We start from the raw sequence: 18,096 nt of genomic DNA on the forward strand, positions 1-18,096 counted from the left end.
TCTCATCAGAAAATCTTATCTGTTGATAGATAGAAACAATCCTCTGGCAACTTTTTAAGAGTTTTGACAGAGAATGTAATTGCTGTGTTTTGCTTTTGGTTAAAGCCTAAAGTGTGTGAAGCCTACGTGAAAGTTGGTAATGTAATTATAAAGACTATTCCTAATATTGCTATTAGGTTCTTAGAAAGGTCAGGCATAAAAGAATGAAATCTACTTTTAAATACTAAAATATAAACTTTTGGAACTATCAGTCACAATCAACCCTCACGTTAATTCCCAGAATGGTTATTTCTTTGCATTTCCACGTCTAGCAAGATAACAGTTTATATTATATTTAAATAATAAATGATTAACAATATGAAGTAAGACATTTTCCTACTTTCTTTTTTTTGAGACAGAGTCTCACTCTGTTGCCTATGCTAGAGTGCTGTGGTGTCAGCCTAGCTCACAGCAACCTAAAACGCCTGGGCTCAAGTGCTCCTTCTGCCTCAGCCTCTGGAGTAACTGGGACTACAGGTGTGTGCTATCATACCCAGCTAATTTCTTCTATTTTTAGTATAGACAGGATCTCACTCTTGCTTAGGCTGGTCTTGAACTCCTGAGCTCAAGCAATCTTCGTGCCTCTGTCTCCCAGAGTGCTAGGATTACAGGTGTGAGCCACAATGCCCAGCCATTTTCCTGCTTTCTTACACTTAGGCTAAATGTTACAATTTTGGTTTGATAATTAAATAAAACATGGTACAATTTTTTTTTTTTGAGACAGTGTCTCACTCTGTTGCCCAGGCTAGAGTGCCATGGCATCAGCCTAGCTCACAGCAACCTCAAACTCCTGGGCTTAAGCAATCCTCTGCCTCACCCTCTCGAGTAGCTGGGACTATAGGCATGTACCACCATTCCTGGCTAATTTTTTTCTCTATATATATTTTAGTTGTCCAATTAATTTCTTTCTATTTTTAGTACAGATTGGGGTGTTACTCTTGCTCATGCTGCTTTCAAACTCCTGACCTCGAGCAATCCACCTGCCTCGGCCTCCCAGAGTGCTAGGACTACAGGCATGAGCCACCTCGCCCATCCCAAACATAGTACAATTTTTAAAGAGGGGTTTATAGTGTAGATATCTTCTCTTCAGGGATCTCACCTTTCTCTTGCTACTGCTTTTAGGTGAGAAAAAGAATTTGGATGAATGGAAAAAAAATACTGATATATATATGTCATACTGGGACTTTAGTTTGAAGATTCCACTGTGGTAAAAAGGCTAATTTAACATGCTTTGGTTTTTTCTCTTTAAATAAATAAAGGAGAAAAATATTAAAGGATAATGGTGTATTATTAATATTCCCTAGAGATTTCTCCCCATTCCTCACGAAAAGTAGAAAAGGGGATAGTAAACTTAATGCATTAGCTTTATTATTTGGATTAATTTTTATTGTCAGATCAGTTACCACTCTAACAGTCAGATTTTTACTTCACACAGCAAGAAAACTATTAATTCCTGATTTCAAAACTCCTTATTAGGCCGGGCGCTGTGGCTCACGCCTGTAATCCTAGCTCTTGGGAGGCCGAGGCGGGCGGATTGCTCAAGGTCAGGAGTTCAAAACCAGCCTGAGCAAGAGCGAGACCCCGTCTCTACTATAAATAGAAAGAAATTAATTGGCCAACTGATATATATATAAAAAATTAGCCGGGCATGGTGGCGCATGCCTGTAGTCCCAGCTACTCGGGAGGCTGAGGCAGAAGGATCACTCAAGCCCAGGAGTTTGAGGTTGCTGTGAGCTAGGCTGACGCCACGGCACTCACTCTAGCCTGGACAACAAAGCGAGACTCTGTCTCAAAAAAAAAAAAAAAAAAAAAAAAAAACAACTCCTTATTAATTGATTTTCTGTGGCATTTTTTGGGGTACATTACTAACTCAATTTTCAGTTTTGAAATGAAGGTACCTAGCTGAAGTGGGCAGGTAAAGATTAATTTACTCTCTGACATACAATATCTCTGAAAAAAGCTTATTAAATTTATATCAAATGTTTGAATTTTCACCAGTTGCCCCTGCTGCTAGTAAAGAAACATTTAGTGGCTCTGTGCTATGATGGCTGAACAGAGAAGAGTTATCACTTAATCTCAGATGGTGAACATGTTTTAATTCAGTGTTTTTCAAAGTATGGTCCTTAGACAATAAGCAAAATAATCGCCTTGGGAACTTGTTAAAATTAAAATTTAAGATTCCCAAGCCCCAACAGTCAGTGGGTCAAAATTTTGGGGGGATGGGCCCAGAAATTGTTTTGAGAATGGTGTTTGTACCAATTTTTACTTTCACCTGTATTTATGAGAATATCAGACAGAAGCAAGTGTTATTTTTTTAAAGGTAATTTGTTAAGTGAAGCATGGTTACCATTGTTTTAATTAGTATTCTTTGATTACTAGTAAGTTGAACATTTTTACATAGGCTTATCAAGTTTGGCTTTAATTTTTATCTAACCCAAATTGTTTATTTTATTTTAGGTCTTCTCAGTCGGTTGAAATGTCTATGATTTTATCTGCCTCAGTCATTCGTGTCAGAGATGGACTGCCACTTTCTGCTTCTACTGATTATGAACAAAACACAGGAATGCAGGAGTGCAGAAAGTATTTTAAAATGCTCTCAAGGAAACTTGCTCAACTTCCTGATAGATGTACACTGAAAACTGGACGTCATAACATTAAGTAAGACTTAAATTTGCTTTATTAGAATCGCTTGCCTAGTGGTGCTTGTTTTAATGACGTTTAGTGGTTACAATGAAAATTAGTGCTTGACTAGTTTAGAAATAGTTGTGAGACATGTGTGATAATCAGTGTGGCGCCAGATCCTGGATTGCCCTAAGGTTCAGATTGAGGGATGTCACTTTGATGTAATAGGTTATAGGAAGCTCTGTTGCAGGTTTGAGGGAAGTGACTTGTTAAAAAACAGTTCTGAGACAGTGGAACACAGAGTGAAATGGAAAGTTTGAAAGGAGAGAGACAAGGCAGAGAGGTCAACTTATTACACCCCGAAGTAGGAAAGTAAAAGTGTAAATGAAAAAGAAAATACCACCAGACATGGTAGCTCATGCCTGTAAACCAAGCACTTTGGGAGGCTGAGGTAGGAAGATCACTTGAGGCCAGGAGTTTGAGACCAGCCTGGGCAAAAAATATCAAAAAATTAGCTGGGCATGGTGGTGTATACCTGTAGTCCTAGGGGAGGCTGAGGCAGGTAGATCCCTTGAGCCTTGGAGTTCAAGGTTATAATAAGCTATAATTGAGCCACTGTACTCCACCTGGGTGACAGAGTGAGAGCCTGTCTCTAAAAAAAAAAATCAGTAATATTCAAAAATAGAGAAATGCCAAACAGACACTTAAAGGGAAGTGATCAAGCCTGATAAGATGGAATACTAGAGATGAAGAGAAGAAAGGGGCAAAGATGACTGAAGCTTTAGAATTGGACAGAATGATGGTGTCATTGTCAGAAATGAAGTCTTTTGAAGGGATTGTTTATGAGGGGTGAGAAAGAAAGAAAACATGATGAAGCTCCATTTTGATTACTTTAATTGAGGTTTGACAGGGCAGGCCAGTGGAGATGGGATATTTTGGAATCATTCACATACATGTAACTCAAATTGTGAGGGTAGAAATGCCCATGGAGTTTAGATAGAGGCCTAGAATAGAACTTCAGAGAATGTCCACAACTTCCTGGATTACCTGGATAATGGTAAGATAATGAGATGTTATATTTATTTGGTTTTTCTGAGGGCTTAACTAGAAAATGTTGTGGTGATGGTGGTGGTTCAAGTATATCTAAAATGATGACTTAGCCTGCTTCTATTTTTAGGAGAAAAAACTTGAAACATTTAAATATTTTCCTTAATAGGCTCTTTTAGTGCTCTGGGTCATTATTCTGAGTTTCAGTTATTATTGTATAGTGGTGTACAGAGATGTCAAAGTTATAGGAAATAAACTTGAATATATATTCTGGTAGATATCTTGGACTAAAACCCTCCAAAACCTAACTTTTTTCAAATGTGTTTTGTTCCTTTGGCTTATTTTCTTAAAAGTAAAATAAAATGTAATAAAATTTTAATCCATCCACTTCTGTTTAATTGTGAATTCTAGGTTTTATATTTATTTATACCCCATCTTATTCCACCCAAAGGATTTGAGCAATTTCCAAAAATAATTCAAGAGGACAAGTGAGGAAATCAGTTAAAGGAAAATAGAGATGGGAGAAATAATAAACTGAAGTAAAATTTCCTTCTGGAGGTGCAACTGCATAGTTCATTCATTTTTTAGAAAAAGGTTACAGATATTACCCTGAGTTTCCTTGTAGCCAAAGCAAAGAGTGGATAATTGATGGGATTGGTGCAAAAAGCAATTTTATGAGAGAGTTTAGGAGTAGGATAAATCAGCAGGGGTCTAATCTGGCCTGATCCAAGAACACAATCCAGATATGTCTAAAGGAATAAATAGATGACATAGCTTTTAAACCTATGCATAGAAAAACCTCTATGCATGTTATTTTTGTAGCCAAGCTTTTAAAAAGGATTGAAAAATAGAATTTTTAGTTCTAGTTCCTGACAAGAACCTGGATTTCATATATTTTCTATCATTGATAAGAGGTCTTGTTAGTTGGTTTTAGTTTATTGAGGTTTTTACAGTATATGGCAATGAGCTTAGACTGAAATATATAAAACTGGGAATTTATGAGTGTTAACAGACTTAAAATTGTCACATCACAACTCTTTTACTAACCATCATGAGTTTGCGAGATCTGCAGTAGCAATGTGATAACACAGCCTGGAATTGCCACCATGCTGCCTTTCTCCTAGCCATGTTAAATGCTTCTCTTTCCTTCAAAGCCCAGCTGATAGCCTACTTCTTTTGAATCACCTTCTTCCTTGTTACTATTCCATTTCTCTAATGATCTCAATCCCTTCATAGAGTGCCTGTAGAACTTTCTTGACTGCCTTTTTTGTAATTTATTAAAATTTTTAATTTAATTTTTATTTCTCTATCCTCTCTCTATAACTGGGCTATAACTCACTGAGGAAATTGATCTGCCCTGGCTTATACTAGTTTTGATTTCTCATTTCTTAGCATTGTGGTTTTCAAGTTTGTATAGAAATTAAAGTGCCCTTTCTTTGCAGAACACTACCAAAATAACTACGTGTATAATTATGTGCCAAATCAGATGGTACCTCACATTAGATTCTAGTTGAATAGGCTGAGGAAGCCCAGAGTTTGAGGGGGGAAAAATTAGAGGAATCACATTTAAAAATGAGAAAATCTTTTTAATTTTCTCCCCCTGTGTATTGGGAAAATGATGAATTTCATCTGATTGTAGTGTCTGGATACTCAGTTTAGCTGATGGAGCATATTCTGTGGAGCATGGCTTGTGCTAGCACAATGCCTTGCACATGTCATAGTAGCTGCTAAATGAAAGTTGGTTGTTTTGAGAGTATGGCAATGTTTAGAATGCCATGGATTTGTCTTCATTTTCTCCAGAAGGTTTCAACTTGTGGACTGGGCAGGGTGGGATGGAGTGTGGGGGTATTTGGTTTTGTGATTTCCATAGCGAGATATAGATACAATCTATCTGTATAACATTTTAAGGAATTCATCTGTTTTATCAGTTGAAGAATACTTTCCCTAAACTATAATAAATTTTTAATGAATAAACTTATGTCACTACTTAAAAAAATGACTAAAGTAATAATGATTAGTCATGAAAATTAAATTGGATCATCTGAGATCTTAAAACTTGACAATTGGCTTTAGGGGTTTAAAAATCATAATTATGCATTTTGGGATCTCTTTAAACATTGAGACACTATTCTCATGAAAAGTCAAATACCCTTTGGGAGGTCAGTTATACCCTACTATGAATTTTAGTACAAGAAATAAAATTCCTTAGTTCATTCACTGTGAATTCATTTGAAGTCTGATACTGACTATGTGCCTTCTCGCTTCTCTTCTTGCCTGAGTGTTTATTTTCTCCCCAAACTGCTACTTTCAGCCAGGAATGCTATTTTAGGCCTACCTGCCTTTTTTGGTTTACTAAAACCAAGGATACTTTCCATCTGTATCAGTGCTTTCCTTTCACTCTTGGGTGATATTTTTGCATTACTGGAGTAACAACTTCAACAATAACCCAGTTATTGACTACTTGCAATTGCCAGGCACTTTATTTACATTACTGTTAAACTTTGCCACAGCTCTTTGAATGGCTATTAAATAGAGCTCTTTCTCATTGCCAGGGGGCAGACACACAACTCATGCTAACTCAAGCAAAAAGGATATTGTGAAGGATAGAGGTGGGGCTGGCTTTGCAGATGTTGTTATTGGGACTCTTTCTCTCATTTCCGTAGTCTCTCACCTTTTGCAGATAGGTGTTCTCCACAGACTAGAAAGCACTACACAGGCAGCTCCAGGCTTACTTTAGTCCAGCTGAGCAGCTCCTCTCCTCCATGTTTCAACAGGACTTTAATTTGTTTTGCTTGTGTCATGGCTCATTTTTGGACTAATTATGTGGTCAGAGGGGATAAGGTATTCGTAGTTGGCTGGGCCTGGATTACATGCCCCCCACCACTTTGTCAGGCAACTCTACCAAAGCCACATAGAATAGATAATGGAGCTGGAGGTAATCCCCTAAACAGAAAGGGGAAGGGATGCTGGACAGAGAGACATTATAGTACTATCACCCCTATTTTACAGATAAAGTAAAAGAGACTTAAGGATGTAAAGAAACTACTTCAAAGTCACAAAGTTAATAAATGGTATCTCTGAACCATAGTCTTTTGCCTTCAAGATTGAAATTATTCTCTACTAAAAGACAGAGTTGCTACCCTAAACCCTAATCTTTTTCTTTACAGCATGTATTCCTAATTCTCCTATTTCTTTTCACTTTTTGTGGCAGAGAAGTTATCCAGGGAAAAGAATTAAGTGAAATACCACCCTCTCTCTTTTTTTGGTTGACACTAATGAGAGGAACAGAGTATGTGTGAAGACTAAAAGTGATGACATTGTCTCCTTGGAGACTAGGTGTTTGGTGGAGAGGCATTGTGTCAGGGGAATGCAACCCACCGATAGCTACCAAACCACTTGGAGGAAGGGATAACCTATATATCCTACTTTCCTGTTTTGTCTTATTGCTAGCATCACATTACTTTTGTCTTATTGCTAGCATCACATTACTTTTGTATTGTTTATTATGGCAAAATGTACTACTTTTCAGCACCACATATGTTAAATGTGCTCTGTGCACTGGCCTAGGAACCTAATTACTGTTACAGTACAGTTTCTTTTTCTTCCATTTTTTTATTTCAAATATTAAGGGGGTACAAATGTTTTTGGTTACATGGATCGCTTTTGTAATTCTTGAGTCATAGCTATAAGTGTGCCCATCACCCAAATAATGTTCATTGTACCCATTAGGTAGGTTTTCACCATCCCTTTCTCCCCCTTCCCCCTACTTGATTTCCTCTGAGTTTTACTTCTTTCTATACCCATATGTGGTCATTGGTTAGTTCCAATTTAATAGCATCTACGTATCATGTTTGTTTTTCCATTGTTTAGATACTTTACTTAGGATAATGGTCTCTAGTTCTATCCAAATTGTTGCAAAAGGAATTAATTAGTTCTTTTTTGTGGCTGAGTAGTACTCCATGATATAAATATACCACATTTTATTATTAATCCACTCATGAATTGAGGGCACTTAGGTTGAGTCCACATCTTTGCAATTGCAAAGTGTGTTGCAGTACACATTTGAGTGCAGGTGTCTTTTGATAAAATGACTTCTTTTCCTTTGGGTAGATACCCAATAGTGGGATTCCTGGATCAAATGGTAGGTCTGTACTTTTAGCTCTTTGAGGAATCGCCATACTGTTTTCCATAGGTTGAACTAATTTGCAGTCCCACCAACAGTGTGTAAGAGTTCTTTTCTCTCTGCATCTGCACCAGCATCTATTGTTTTTGGACTTTTTAATAAAAGCCATTCTAACAGGTGTAAGGTGATATCTCATTGTGGTTTAATTTGCATTTCCCTGATGATTAGTGATGTTGAGCATTTTTTCATATGTTTATTGGCCATTTGTCTGTCTTCTTTTGAAAAGCTTCTGTTCATGTTTCTTACCCACTTTTTAATGGGGTTGTTTTTTTCATGCTGATTTGTTTGACTTTTTTGTAGATTCTGGATATTAGCCCTTTATTGGATATATAGTTTGTGAATATTTTTTCCCATTCTGTAGGTTGTCTGTTTGCTCTGTTGATTATTTCCTAGCTGTGCAGAAGCTTTTTAATCTAATCAAGTCCCATTTATTTATTTTTATTGTTGCTATAATTGCCATTGGGGTCTTAGTCATAAATTCTTTGCCTATGCCAATATCTATAATAGAAGAGTTTTATCTACATTTTCTTCTAGAATTCTTATAGTTTCATGCCGTACATTTAAGTCTTATCCATCCTGAATTAATTTTTGTGAATTGTGAGAGATATGGATCCTGTTTCATTCTTCTGCATGTGGCTATCCAGTTTTCCCAGCACCATTTATTGAATAGGGCTTCTTTTACCCTGTGTATATTGTTGTCTGCTTGTCAAAGATCAGTTAGCTGTATGTAGATGGTTTTATATCTGGGTTCTATGTTCTGTTCCATTGATGTATGTCTCTATTTTGATGCCAGTACCATGCTGTTTTGGTTACTATTACCTTGTAGTATAGTTTGAAGTCTGGTTCTGTGATGCCTCCAGATTTGTTCTTTTTGCTTAAGATTGTTTTGGCTATTTGGGCTCTTTTCTGGTTGCAAATAAAGCATAGAATTATTTTGTCTATATCTGTGAAATATGATGTTGATATTTTCATGGGGGATTGCATTGAATCAGTAAATCACCTTGGGTAGTATAGACATTTTAACAATATTGATTCTACTGATCCAGGAGCATGATATATTTTGTTGCATCAGGGTTTTGTAGTTCTCTTTGTAGAGGTCTTTCACCTCCTTGGTTAAGTATTATTTTGTTTATAGCTGTTGTGAATGATATTGAGTCTTCTATTTTACTCTTGGCTTGACTGTTATTTTTTTTTTCACAATTATAAATATCTTCTTTTTATTATTATTAATTTTTTTCAGCATATTATGAGGGTACAAATGTTAAGGTTATGTATATTGCCCTTGGTTCCCCCCCACCCCCAGTCAGAGCTTCAAGCCTGTTGATCTCCCACTTGGTGCGCATCACACTCATTATGTATGTATATACCCATCCCCTCCCCCACACCTGCCTGACACCCAATAAATGTTATTCCTATATGTCCACTTAAGTGTTGATCAGTTAATACCAATTTGATGGTGAGTACATGTGGTGTTTATTTTTCCATTCTTGGGATACTTCACTTAATGGAATGGGTTCCAGCTTTATCCAGGAAAATACAAGAAGTGCTATATCACTGTTGTTTCTTATAGCTGAATAGTACTCCGTGGTATAGATATACCACATTTTATTAATCCACTCGTGTATTGATGGGCACTTGGGTTGTTCCACATCTTTGCAATTGTGAATTGTGCTGCTATAAACATTCAAGTGCAAGTGTCTTTTTTATAGAGTGACTTTTGTTCTTTTGGGTAGATGCCAGTTAATGGGATTGCTGGATCAAGTAGTAGATCCACTTGTATTCGTTTTAAGGTATCTCCATATTGCTTTCCACAGAGGTTGAACTAGTTTGCAGTCCCACCAGCAATGTAGGAGTGATCCTATCTATCCATATCCACCCATCCTATCTCTCCATATCCATGCCAACATTTATTGTTTTGGGACTTGTCAATAAAGGCCATTTTCACTGGAGATAAGTGATATCTCATTGTGGTTTTGATTTGCATTTCTCTGATGATTAGAGATGTTGAGCATTTTTCCATATGTTGGCCATTATTCTGTCTTCTTTTGGAAAGTTTCTGTTCATATCCTTTGCTCACTTTTTTTGATAGGGTTGTTTGATTTTTCCTTGCTGATTTTCCTGAGTTCTAAATAGATTTTAGTTATCAGCCCTTTATCACGTATGTAGCTTGCAAAAATTTTCTCCCATTCTGTGGGTTGTCTGTTTGCTCTCTTGACAATTTCTGTGGCTGTGCAACTTGACCGTTACTGATGTATAGAAATGCTGCTGATTTATGAACACTCATTTTGTAATCTGAGACTTTGCTGAATTTATTTATCAATTCCAGGAGTCTCTTAGTGTGGCGTCTTTGGCGTTTTCTAGATACAAGACCATAGCATCAGCAAAAAACAATAATTTGATCTCCTTTTTCCCGATTTGGATACCATTTCTTTCCCTTGCCTGATTGCTCTGGCTAGGACTTCCAGCACTATGTTGAATAGAAGTGGTGACAGTGGGCACCTTTGTTTTGCTCCACTTCTTAGGGGGAATGCTTTCAACCTCTCCCCATGCAGTATGATGTTGGTTGTGGGTTTGTCATATATGGCTTTTATAATTTTGAGATATGTTCCTTCTATGCCTAGTTTGTTGGGGGTTTTTATCATGAAAGGGTGCTGAATTTTGTTAGATGCTTTTTCTGCATCTATTGATGTCATATGGTCTTTGCTTTTGTTTATGTGGTGAATCACATTTATTGATTTACATATGTTGAGCCATCCTTGCATCCCTGGGATGAAGTCCACTTCATCATGGTGCATTATTTTTTTGACATGCCGTGGAATTCCGTTTCCTAGTATTTTATTGAGGATTTTTGCATCTATATTCTTAAGGGATATTTATCTGTAGTTTTCTTTTTTTGTTGTGTCCTTTCCATGATTTGGTATCAGGGTGATACTGGCTTGATAGAATGAATTGGGGAGGATCCCCTCCTTCTTGATGTTATGCAATAATTTCTGCAATATGGATACCAGCTCATTTTTTGTAGGTCTGGTAATATTTGGTTGTGAATTGATCTGGTCCAGGGTACAGTATAGTTTCTATGGGAAAATAAGATGTAGGTGCAATAAACTTAGAAATATAACCATTAGGTAAATTAGGGATTATCTATGATCAATTATTTTAAAAAGTCAGGATCTTCATTCTCTTGAGTGTGGTTGTGTTAGGATAGTGGGAAATGGTGAATTAGGAAATAGGTTAACTCTGTAGAAAAAGAGATGAAGATGTCAAAGGCAAACTTTGCTCTGTAGTTTATTCAAGGCTCTGATGGTGTAATCATTTCAGATTTTCCTTTAGCTTACTGTTATAAGTTGCTATCACCAGGCATATGGCATATTAACATTTTCTTATTTAATGAGGTGAAAATTAGTAGTTAAAATTGATCTTTTATTCATGGGATAATTTACTCATGATTTGGCTCTTCACCATTGGAAGGTAATTGAAAATTGGCCATATAGAAAGGAATAAGTGAGAAAATATGAAGTTCCTAGTAGGATGCACATATGGTAGACACTCAGTGCTACTGAGCTCTCTTTCTGCTTCTCATCTCATTGTACCACTGATGGCAAAGTCTTTTTTCACCTTATTTTCTATTAGGTGTATTTGGTGATAATAAAATACATAAGGTATGCTCACTTTCTATATAATATTTTAAAGTTTAAACATTTTATTTTAGCGAATGGAATTCAGTGTGGAAGGTTCTATTTCAAAAATATTTTTCCAGCAAATAAAACAAAGTAGAGATGGTATTGGAGTCCTATTGGAGAACTTTTCTGCACCCAGGAAAGTTATTCACTGGACAGATGTGGCTACAAAGGATAAGTAGATTTTCTTTGTGTAGTGGTACAATTGTAGAGTGAAAATTATATGCAATATCAATATTAATTATATCAATTTATCAATAGTTTGCTATATACCTTGTCATTTAGCATGCTATAAAATACGGTTTTATATATTTGTCTTGTTTTGTATATTTTAAGTACATCCCCAGTGATTGTATTGCAAACTCCTGGAAGGCAGGGACTTTGTCTTTGATATCATATCCTGTGGAGTAGAATGCTAGACCTGTGCTAGATGTTCTGTCTGTTGAGGGGAAGATTGTTGCTTTTACTAATTATTTAGTTTGGTGCAACAGGCTAGCATTGTCCATAATAATGTTAGTGTTTAATTGGTGATGTGTAAAATGTCTTTAACAGTTTGTAAATAAAATTAGATGTGAGAAAAAGTTTAATGTCTGAAACCATGTATTCATTTTGTTGGACTTTAGGAATCACTCATGGATGGCTTGGACATATGATAGAATTAGCTTTTTAACAAACTGATTGGAAGAAGTTAACCACCTCCCTTTATTTGGTTTTTGGACTTCTGCCAGGCCTTACCTGTTCAGGATATACTTGATCCTAAAGAAGTGCCTAGTGCATTTGCCAGGGAGGGGAACCAAAGATGTAATGAAATTGGATGAATTCCTTGGGCAGAAGAAAGGCAGTAGCTGTAAAGTAGCTTTGGTGCTCCATTGGCACCAAAGCCCAGAAATGGAAGGGAAATAAAAAGAAATTAGAGTATGGTAGGAAAAAAAGTGGCAATTTAAAAATTTTGCTCAAGGTGGAGAATAGAGGCAAGAGAGAGAGTGTGTGTGTGTGTGTGTACGTATCATTGGTGACAGTGAGAAAGGGAGAACAGACATGTCTGTTAGACCTGAATAGCCATCTGGGGGTACTCACTGTGGAGGTGAGTAATTCTACATGGCCCCTGAAAATATCCCTCTCTTTAAAGTAGAGACATGTTGAAAACTCACTGACCTGAACCCTAAAGCCTGGCTTGGAAAAGGTGAAAACCTGTTGGTGAATTAGGACATAAATGGTTCATCTATACTATATGGAAGTTGGTGTTGTGTTTGGAAAGAACATGGGCTTTGGAATCAGGACTAAATTTATTCCTGATAAATTTAGGAATTTATCTAAATAAATAGATAAATTTATTTATTTCAATAAATAAAAGCTCTGTTTCTTTAATGGTGTGTGGCCTTGGGTAAGTTACTGAACTTCTCTGAGCTTCTGTTCATTCATTTGTGAAGTGGAGATAGTAGTGCCCCTTTATTGTGAGAATGCAACTAAATATGTGAAGTACTTAGCAAAGGGCCTCGTTCATACTAACTGGTCAGTAAACTGTACGTGCTGCCATTACTATTACTACTGTTTCTCTTCTTTCTCCTCAAGGCAGAGGGATAACTGCCAGATTGTTTATAAAATATGAGCTAAGTGAACCTAATGAACATGACTAAAACATGTATAAACTGGCATGCCTATCGTGACTTTAGACTATTTCATGAGTAGTCCTCAGTGAAATGGTGGGAATCTTTTGATCTGTCCTAGTGATAGTTGAAAAAGCAGAAATTTTTATTATAAACACAAATTAGCTGAGTTGTGTTTACCTTTGGATAACTGGCTTTGCAGTTCAAATAAAGCATGATAAGCCTAAATTCACTATGAAAAGCCATAATATTGCACATCACTTTATAGCCTTTTCAGAGAGTATCATGTAATTATAGCAAAATAAAGATTCCCTGAAAATACTAACATACAATCTTAAAAACATAGGATTTCCTTTATTTCACATATAATTCTCTAATTAAATTTAGCACAAGCAAGATAAACCGTTTGGGATAAACTGTCATTAGGTGTCTGTGATTCACTCTGTAAGAATGGAAATACAGTAAAACCCTGACATAACACAAAAGAGTCCAAAAACTTCAGTCATATTTTTGGAAGATAGTAGAATATTAATAACTTCTTTCTAGCCAGTTGGGAATTCCCAGGGCGTAGAAGCCAATCACCAATTATATTCAAGTTATTGTGTGGCATATTTTTTTTTTTTTTTTTTGAGACAGAGTCTCGCTTTGTTGCCCAGGCTAGAGTGAGTGCCATGGCGTCAGCCTGGCTCACAGCAACCTCAAACTCCTGGGCTCAAGCGATCCTCCTGCCTCAGCCTCCCGAGTAGCTGGGACTACAGGCATGCGCCACCATGCCCGGCTAATTTTTTCTATACGTATTAGTTGGCCAATTAATTTCTTTCTATTTATAGTAGAGACGGGGTCTCGCTCTTGCTCAGGTTGGTTTCGAACTCCTGACCTCGAGCAATCCGCCCGCCTCGGCCTCCCAGAGTGCTAGGATTACAGGCGTGAGCCACGCGCCCGGCCTGTGTGGCATATTTGAATGCTAATGACATGTCAAAGAATTTTTATAATGACAGTGAAGATTTTTTTGGAAAGAGAAAATCATTTGGGAAAACATATTTTGGACTTTGATTTAGATATTTAGAAAAATTCAATGTGCAATGGCTAAATTTGACTATGATCCTTAAGAAGAAATACATTTTACTTTGTGAACAGTACATATATACATGCAGGAAACTAAAAAGTTTAATGAAACAATATGTGGTTTATGATATTCTATTTAAATTTTTAGAAAGTGCTGTAATTCACTAATTTTATGACCCACTGATAAATAACAACTTACACTTTGAAAAACATTGACATTGCACCAAATGACTCTATATTAAGTGGAACTTCAGAAAGGTATTCCAGGTTACTCTAGAAGCATAAGACTAGCAAAGTTTCAGCACCAGTATATTCCATACCATTAGTGATAGAGTATTAATAAGTGCCAATCCCATGCCATTTGGCTGCCTAGGGTGGTCTTTCAAAAAAGATTCATTTACACACACACACACACACATATCCACACATACGCATATTTACTTGCATATGCACAAAGTTTCTCTGAAAGGATACATAGAATTTTTTTTTTTTTGGAGACACAGTCTTGCTCAGTCACTCTGGGTAGAGTGTCGTGGCATCAGCATAGCTCACAGCAACCTCAAACTCCTGAGCTCAAGCAATCCTCCTGCCTCAGCCTCCTGAATAGCTGGGACTACAGGCAATTGCCATCATGCCCGGATAATTTTTTGTTTCTATTTTTAGTTGCCAGCTAATTTTTTCTATTTTTAGTAGAGATGGGTCTCGCTCTTGCTTAGGCTGGTCTCAATCTCCTGAGCTCAAGTGAACCCTCCTGTCTCGGCCTCCCAGAGAGCCAGGATTATAAGTGTGAGCCACCTCACCCCATCCATAGAAATTAATAATAGCATGGATTGCCTAAGAGGAGAACTATTGAGCAGGGGTAGGAGATAAGATACTTTAAGTGCAGTAAACCCTTTCATTTTTCATTTTTTTAAAATTTGAATCATGTGAACATATTTATTCTAAACACTAAATCGAAAATAATAAATAAATTCTGCCTGTACATTATTAAAGAAAAAAAAGAGGAGGTGCCTCCAGTATGGATCAAGGATTGGCAATAAAGGTTGTGTGATAGATTAGCACTCTCTGGCATAAAAGTGGGAAGTTATATCCTATATATTCTGTTTATTGCCCCTGATCTGACCAGCTGTGTTGACAATACTATACAAGGATGTTTAGGTGACTCACTAAAAAGGGCTAATATGTGTCCTGTGCTCTGCCTATTTACTATAGGGTGGTATATACGATGTTTTCTTTTTCCCCATAGAACATGGTTAATTTAAATGTTTTAGTTTTAGTGCTAAAGTAGAAGGTTTTGTTTTTAATTTTGAACTTGTTATTTAGAAATAATTTCAAACTTACAGAAAAGTTGTATGAATGAGACAAATTCAAATAATACCTGTTCCCAGATTCACCTTTTGTTAACATTTTACCCCATTTGTTTTTTTTTGTTTTTTTTTTGAGACAGAGTCTCGCTTTGCTGCCCAGGCTAGAGTGAGTGCCATGGCATCAGCCTGGCTCACAGCAAACTCAAACTCCTGAGCTCAAGCAATCCTGCTGCCTCAGCCTCCCGAGTAGATGGGACTACAGGCATGCACCCCCATGCCCGGCTAATTTTTTCTATGTATATTAGTTGGCCAATTAATTTCTTTCTATTTATAGTAGAGACGGGGTCTCACTCTTGCTCAGGCTGGTTTCGAACTCCTGACCTTGAGCAATCCGCCCGCCTCGGCCTCCCAGAGTGCTGGGATTACAGGCGTGAGTCACTGTGCCTGGCCCTGATGTATTTTTTGTTTGAACCATTTGAGAGAAACACGAATACCATGCCTCTTTCTTCTTAACTACTTCAGAGTGTATTTTCTTTCTTCCTCCCTTCCTTCCTCCCTTCCTTCCTCCCTTCCTTCCTCCCTCCCTCCCTCCCTCCCTCCCTCCCTCCCTCCCTCCCTCCCTTCCTTCCTTCCTTCCTTCCTTCCTTCCTTCCTTCCTTCCTTATCTCCCCTTTCTACATTTTTTTAAATATTATTTTTTTACCCCAGAACTATCCAATTGGTTTTCTGGATTTTTTAAAAATAATTTTTACTTTTAACATTTTTTTTAAATATTATTTTTTCAGAGTGTATTTTCTAAGATTAAAGATATTCTCTTACTTAACTACAGTATATTTATCAGCTATAGTAAATTTAATATTGATACCATAGTTTAATCTATTGCCTGTTTTCCTTTTTTGTGAATGATCCACAAACATCCTTTATAGTATTTTTCCCCCTCTTTGGCACAGGATCTGGACTAGCTACTGCATTTAGTTGTCTGTCTCTTTAGCCTCCTTTGATTTGGAAACATTTCGATTTCTTTTTTTCAACATTCTCCTTTTTAAAAATAGAATGTTGATTATTCTGATGTTTCCTTATGATTAGATTCAGGTTATGCATTCTTAGCCAGAATACTATGTAGCTGATATGTCTTTATCAGAATATCACATCTGGAGGCACATGATGTCCATCTGCCCCTCATGAGTGATGTTAGAATACTTGGTCAAGGTGTTCTAGTTTCAACTGTGTAATATTTTCCCTTTACAATAAGCAATCCATGGGAAGCCAATTTAAAACCATGCAAATATAGTGCTCCATCAAAATTTCCCCCTAGATTTAGCATCCATGATAGTCCTTGCTTGATCCAATTTTTTCTGTGTTGGTTGCAAAATGCCGATTTTTCCAATGCTAACACTACTTCCACATTTACCAGTCAGCTGTCAGTATTCTGCTCTAAGCAAGAGTGCTCATTTCTATCCTTTTTATGTTATTTTGTTGTTACCGAACTCATAAATTCCTCTTTTTTCCCACCAATCATTCATAATTCATTGCTGTGTGAAGTAGAGGATTTGATTCTGGGGTCAGTGATGACTTCAAGAGGTCAGTGACCATCCTGAAATTGTGTGCAGTGTTCTGTGTTGTTTGAACATCTTTCTGGGGAGAGTGTACATAACTTTCATCAGAATCTGTAAAGGGCTCTTAACTCAAAAGTGGATAAGTTCCACTATGTTGAAGGGTTAGACTTGAAGCTATCTGTAACATTTCTATATTTATATATTCTTTCCCCTGCTTTCTACTCCAAGTGATAAGTAACTGAAGTGTTAGAACTATAGTGGATGTCCCTCTGTAGTACATACCATTTTTTTGTCTGCTGTTTTTAAACCACACTTAAAATAGTACCATATTTTGGTTCCTTTAAATTTTTTGCTGGAATGTATAATAAATGTTAATATCTTCATTGCCACTGAAGCAGCAGTTTATGGTGTACAGAACTGGTCTTGTGAAACAGTGAATTACCTTGGTTTAATTTGAAATTTTAAAACCAATGTTTTTTACACTATAGTTTTATTAGCTCTCTGGGAGTGAGCTACATGATGTTGTGCACTGAAAATTACCCAAATGTTCTCGCCTTCTCTTTCCTGGATGAGCTTCAGAAGGAGTTCATTACTACTTATAACATGATGACGACAAATACTGCTGTCAGACCATACTGTTTCATTGAATTTGGTAAGGGCCTGATTTTTTTCCTTTTTATTACCCTTTCTCCACAGTCATAAGCAATTTTTTTAAATCTAATACTGGGAGGCTGGGGAGAAACTTCTGCTGCCTAGCTTTTGATAGAATAATTTGGTAAATGATGTATAAATTATGGTAACTTCTTTCTTAATTTAGATGCCTCGTAGAAAAAATTATGTTTGAGCTGTGAAGGAGATTGTGATTATTGGCCCAAAGAATTAATGCCAGAGAACAATTTCTCAATGAGAAATGTATAAATCAGATTCAGACTTTTGTGTTTATGTGATAATCTTTTATAGTCCACTTAGTGTAGAACAGGGATTGGCAAACAT

At 36.7% G+C, this 18,096-nt stretch overlaps 1 protein-coding gene across 1 annotated transcript in view; it reads left to right on the forward strand.

The window, feature by feature from the left end:
• SEC22A (SEC22 homolog A, vesicle trafficking protein) overlaps nt 1-18,096 on the forward strand; it is a 61,868-nt gene that overhangs the window by 3,631 nt on the left and 40,141 nt on the right. The window contains exons 2-3 of the mRNA XM_012780469.3: nt 2,497-2,697; nt 17,592-17,755. Of these exons, the coding sequence (XP_012635923.1) occupies nt 2,516-2,697; nt 17,592-17,755 (346 nt within the window). The 5' untranslated portion in view covers nt 2,497-2,515. The remainder of the gene's footprint in view (nt 1-2,496; nt 2,698-17,591; nt 17,756-18,096) is intronic.

This window comes from Microcebus murinus, chromosome 1 (genome assembly GCF_040939455.1).
Source record: "Microcebus murinus isolate Inina chromosome 1, M.murinus_Inina_mat1.0, whole genome shotgun sequence".
Classification (NCBI taxonomy): Eukaryota; Metazoa; Chordata; class Mammalia; order Primates; family Cheirogaleidae; genus Microcebus; species Microcebus murinus.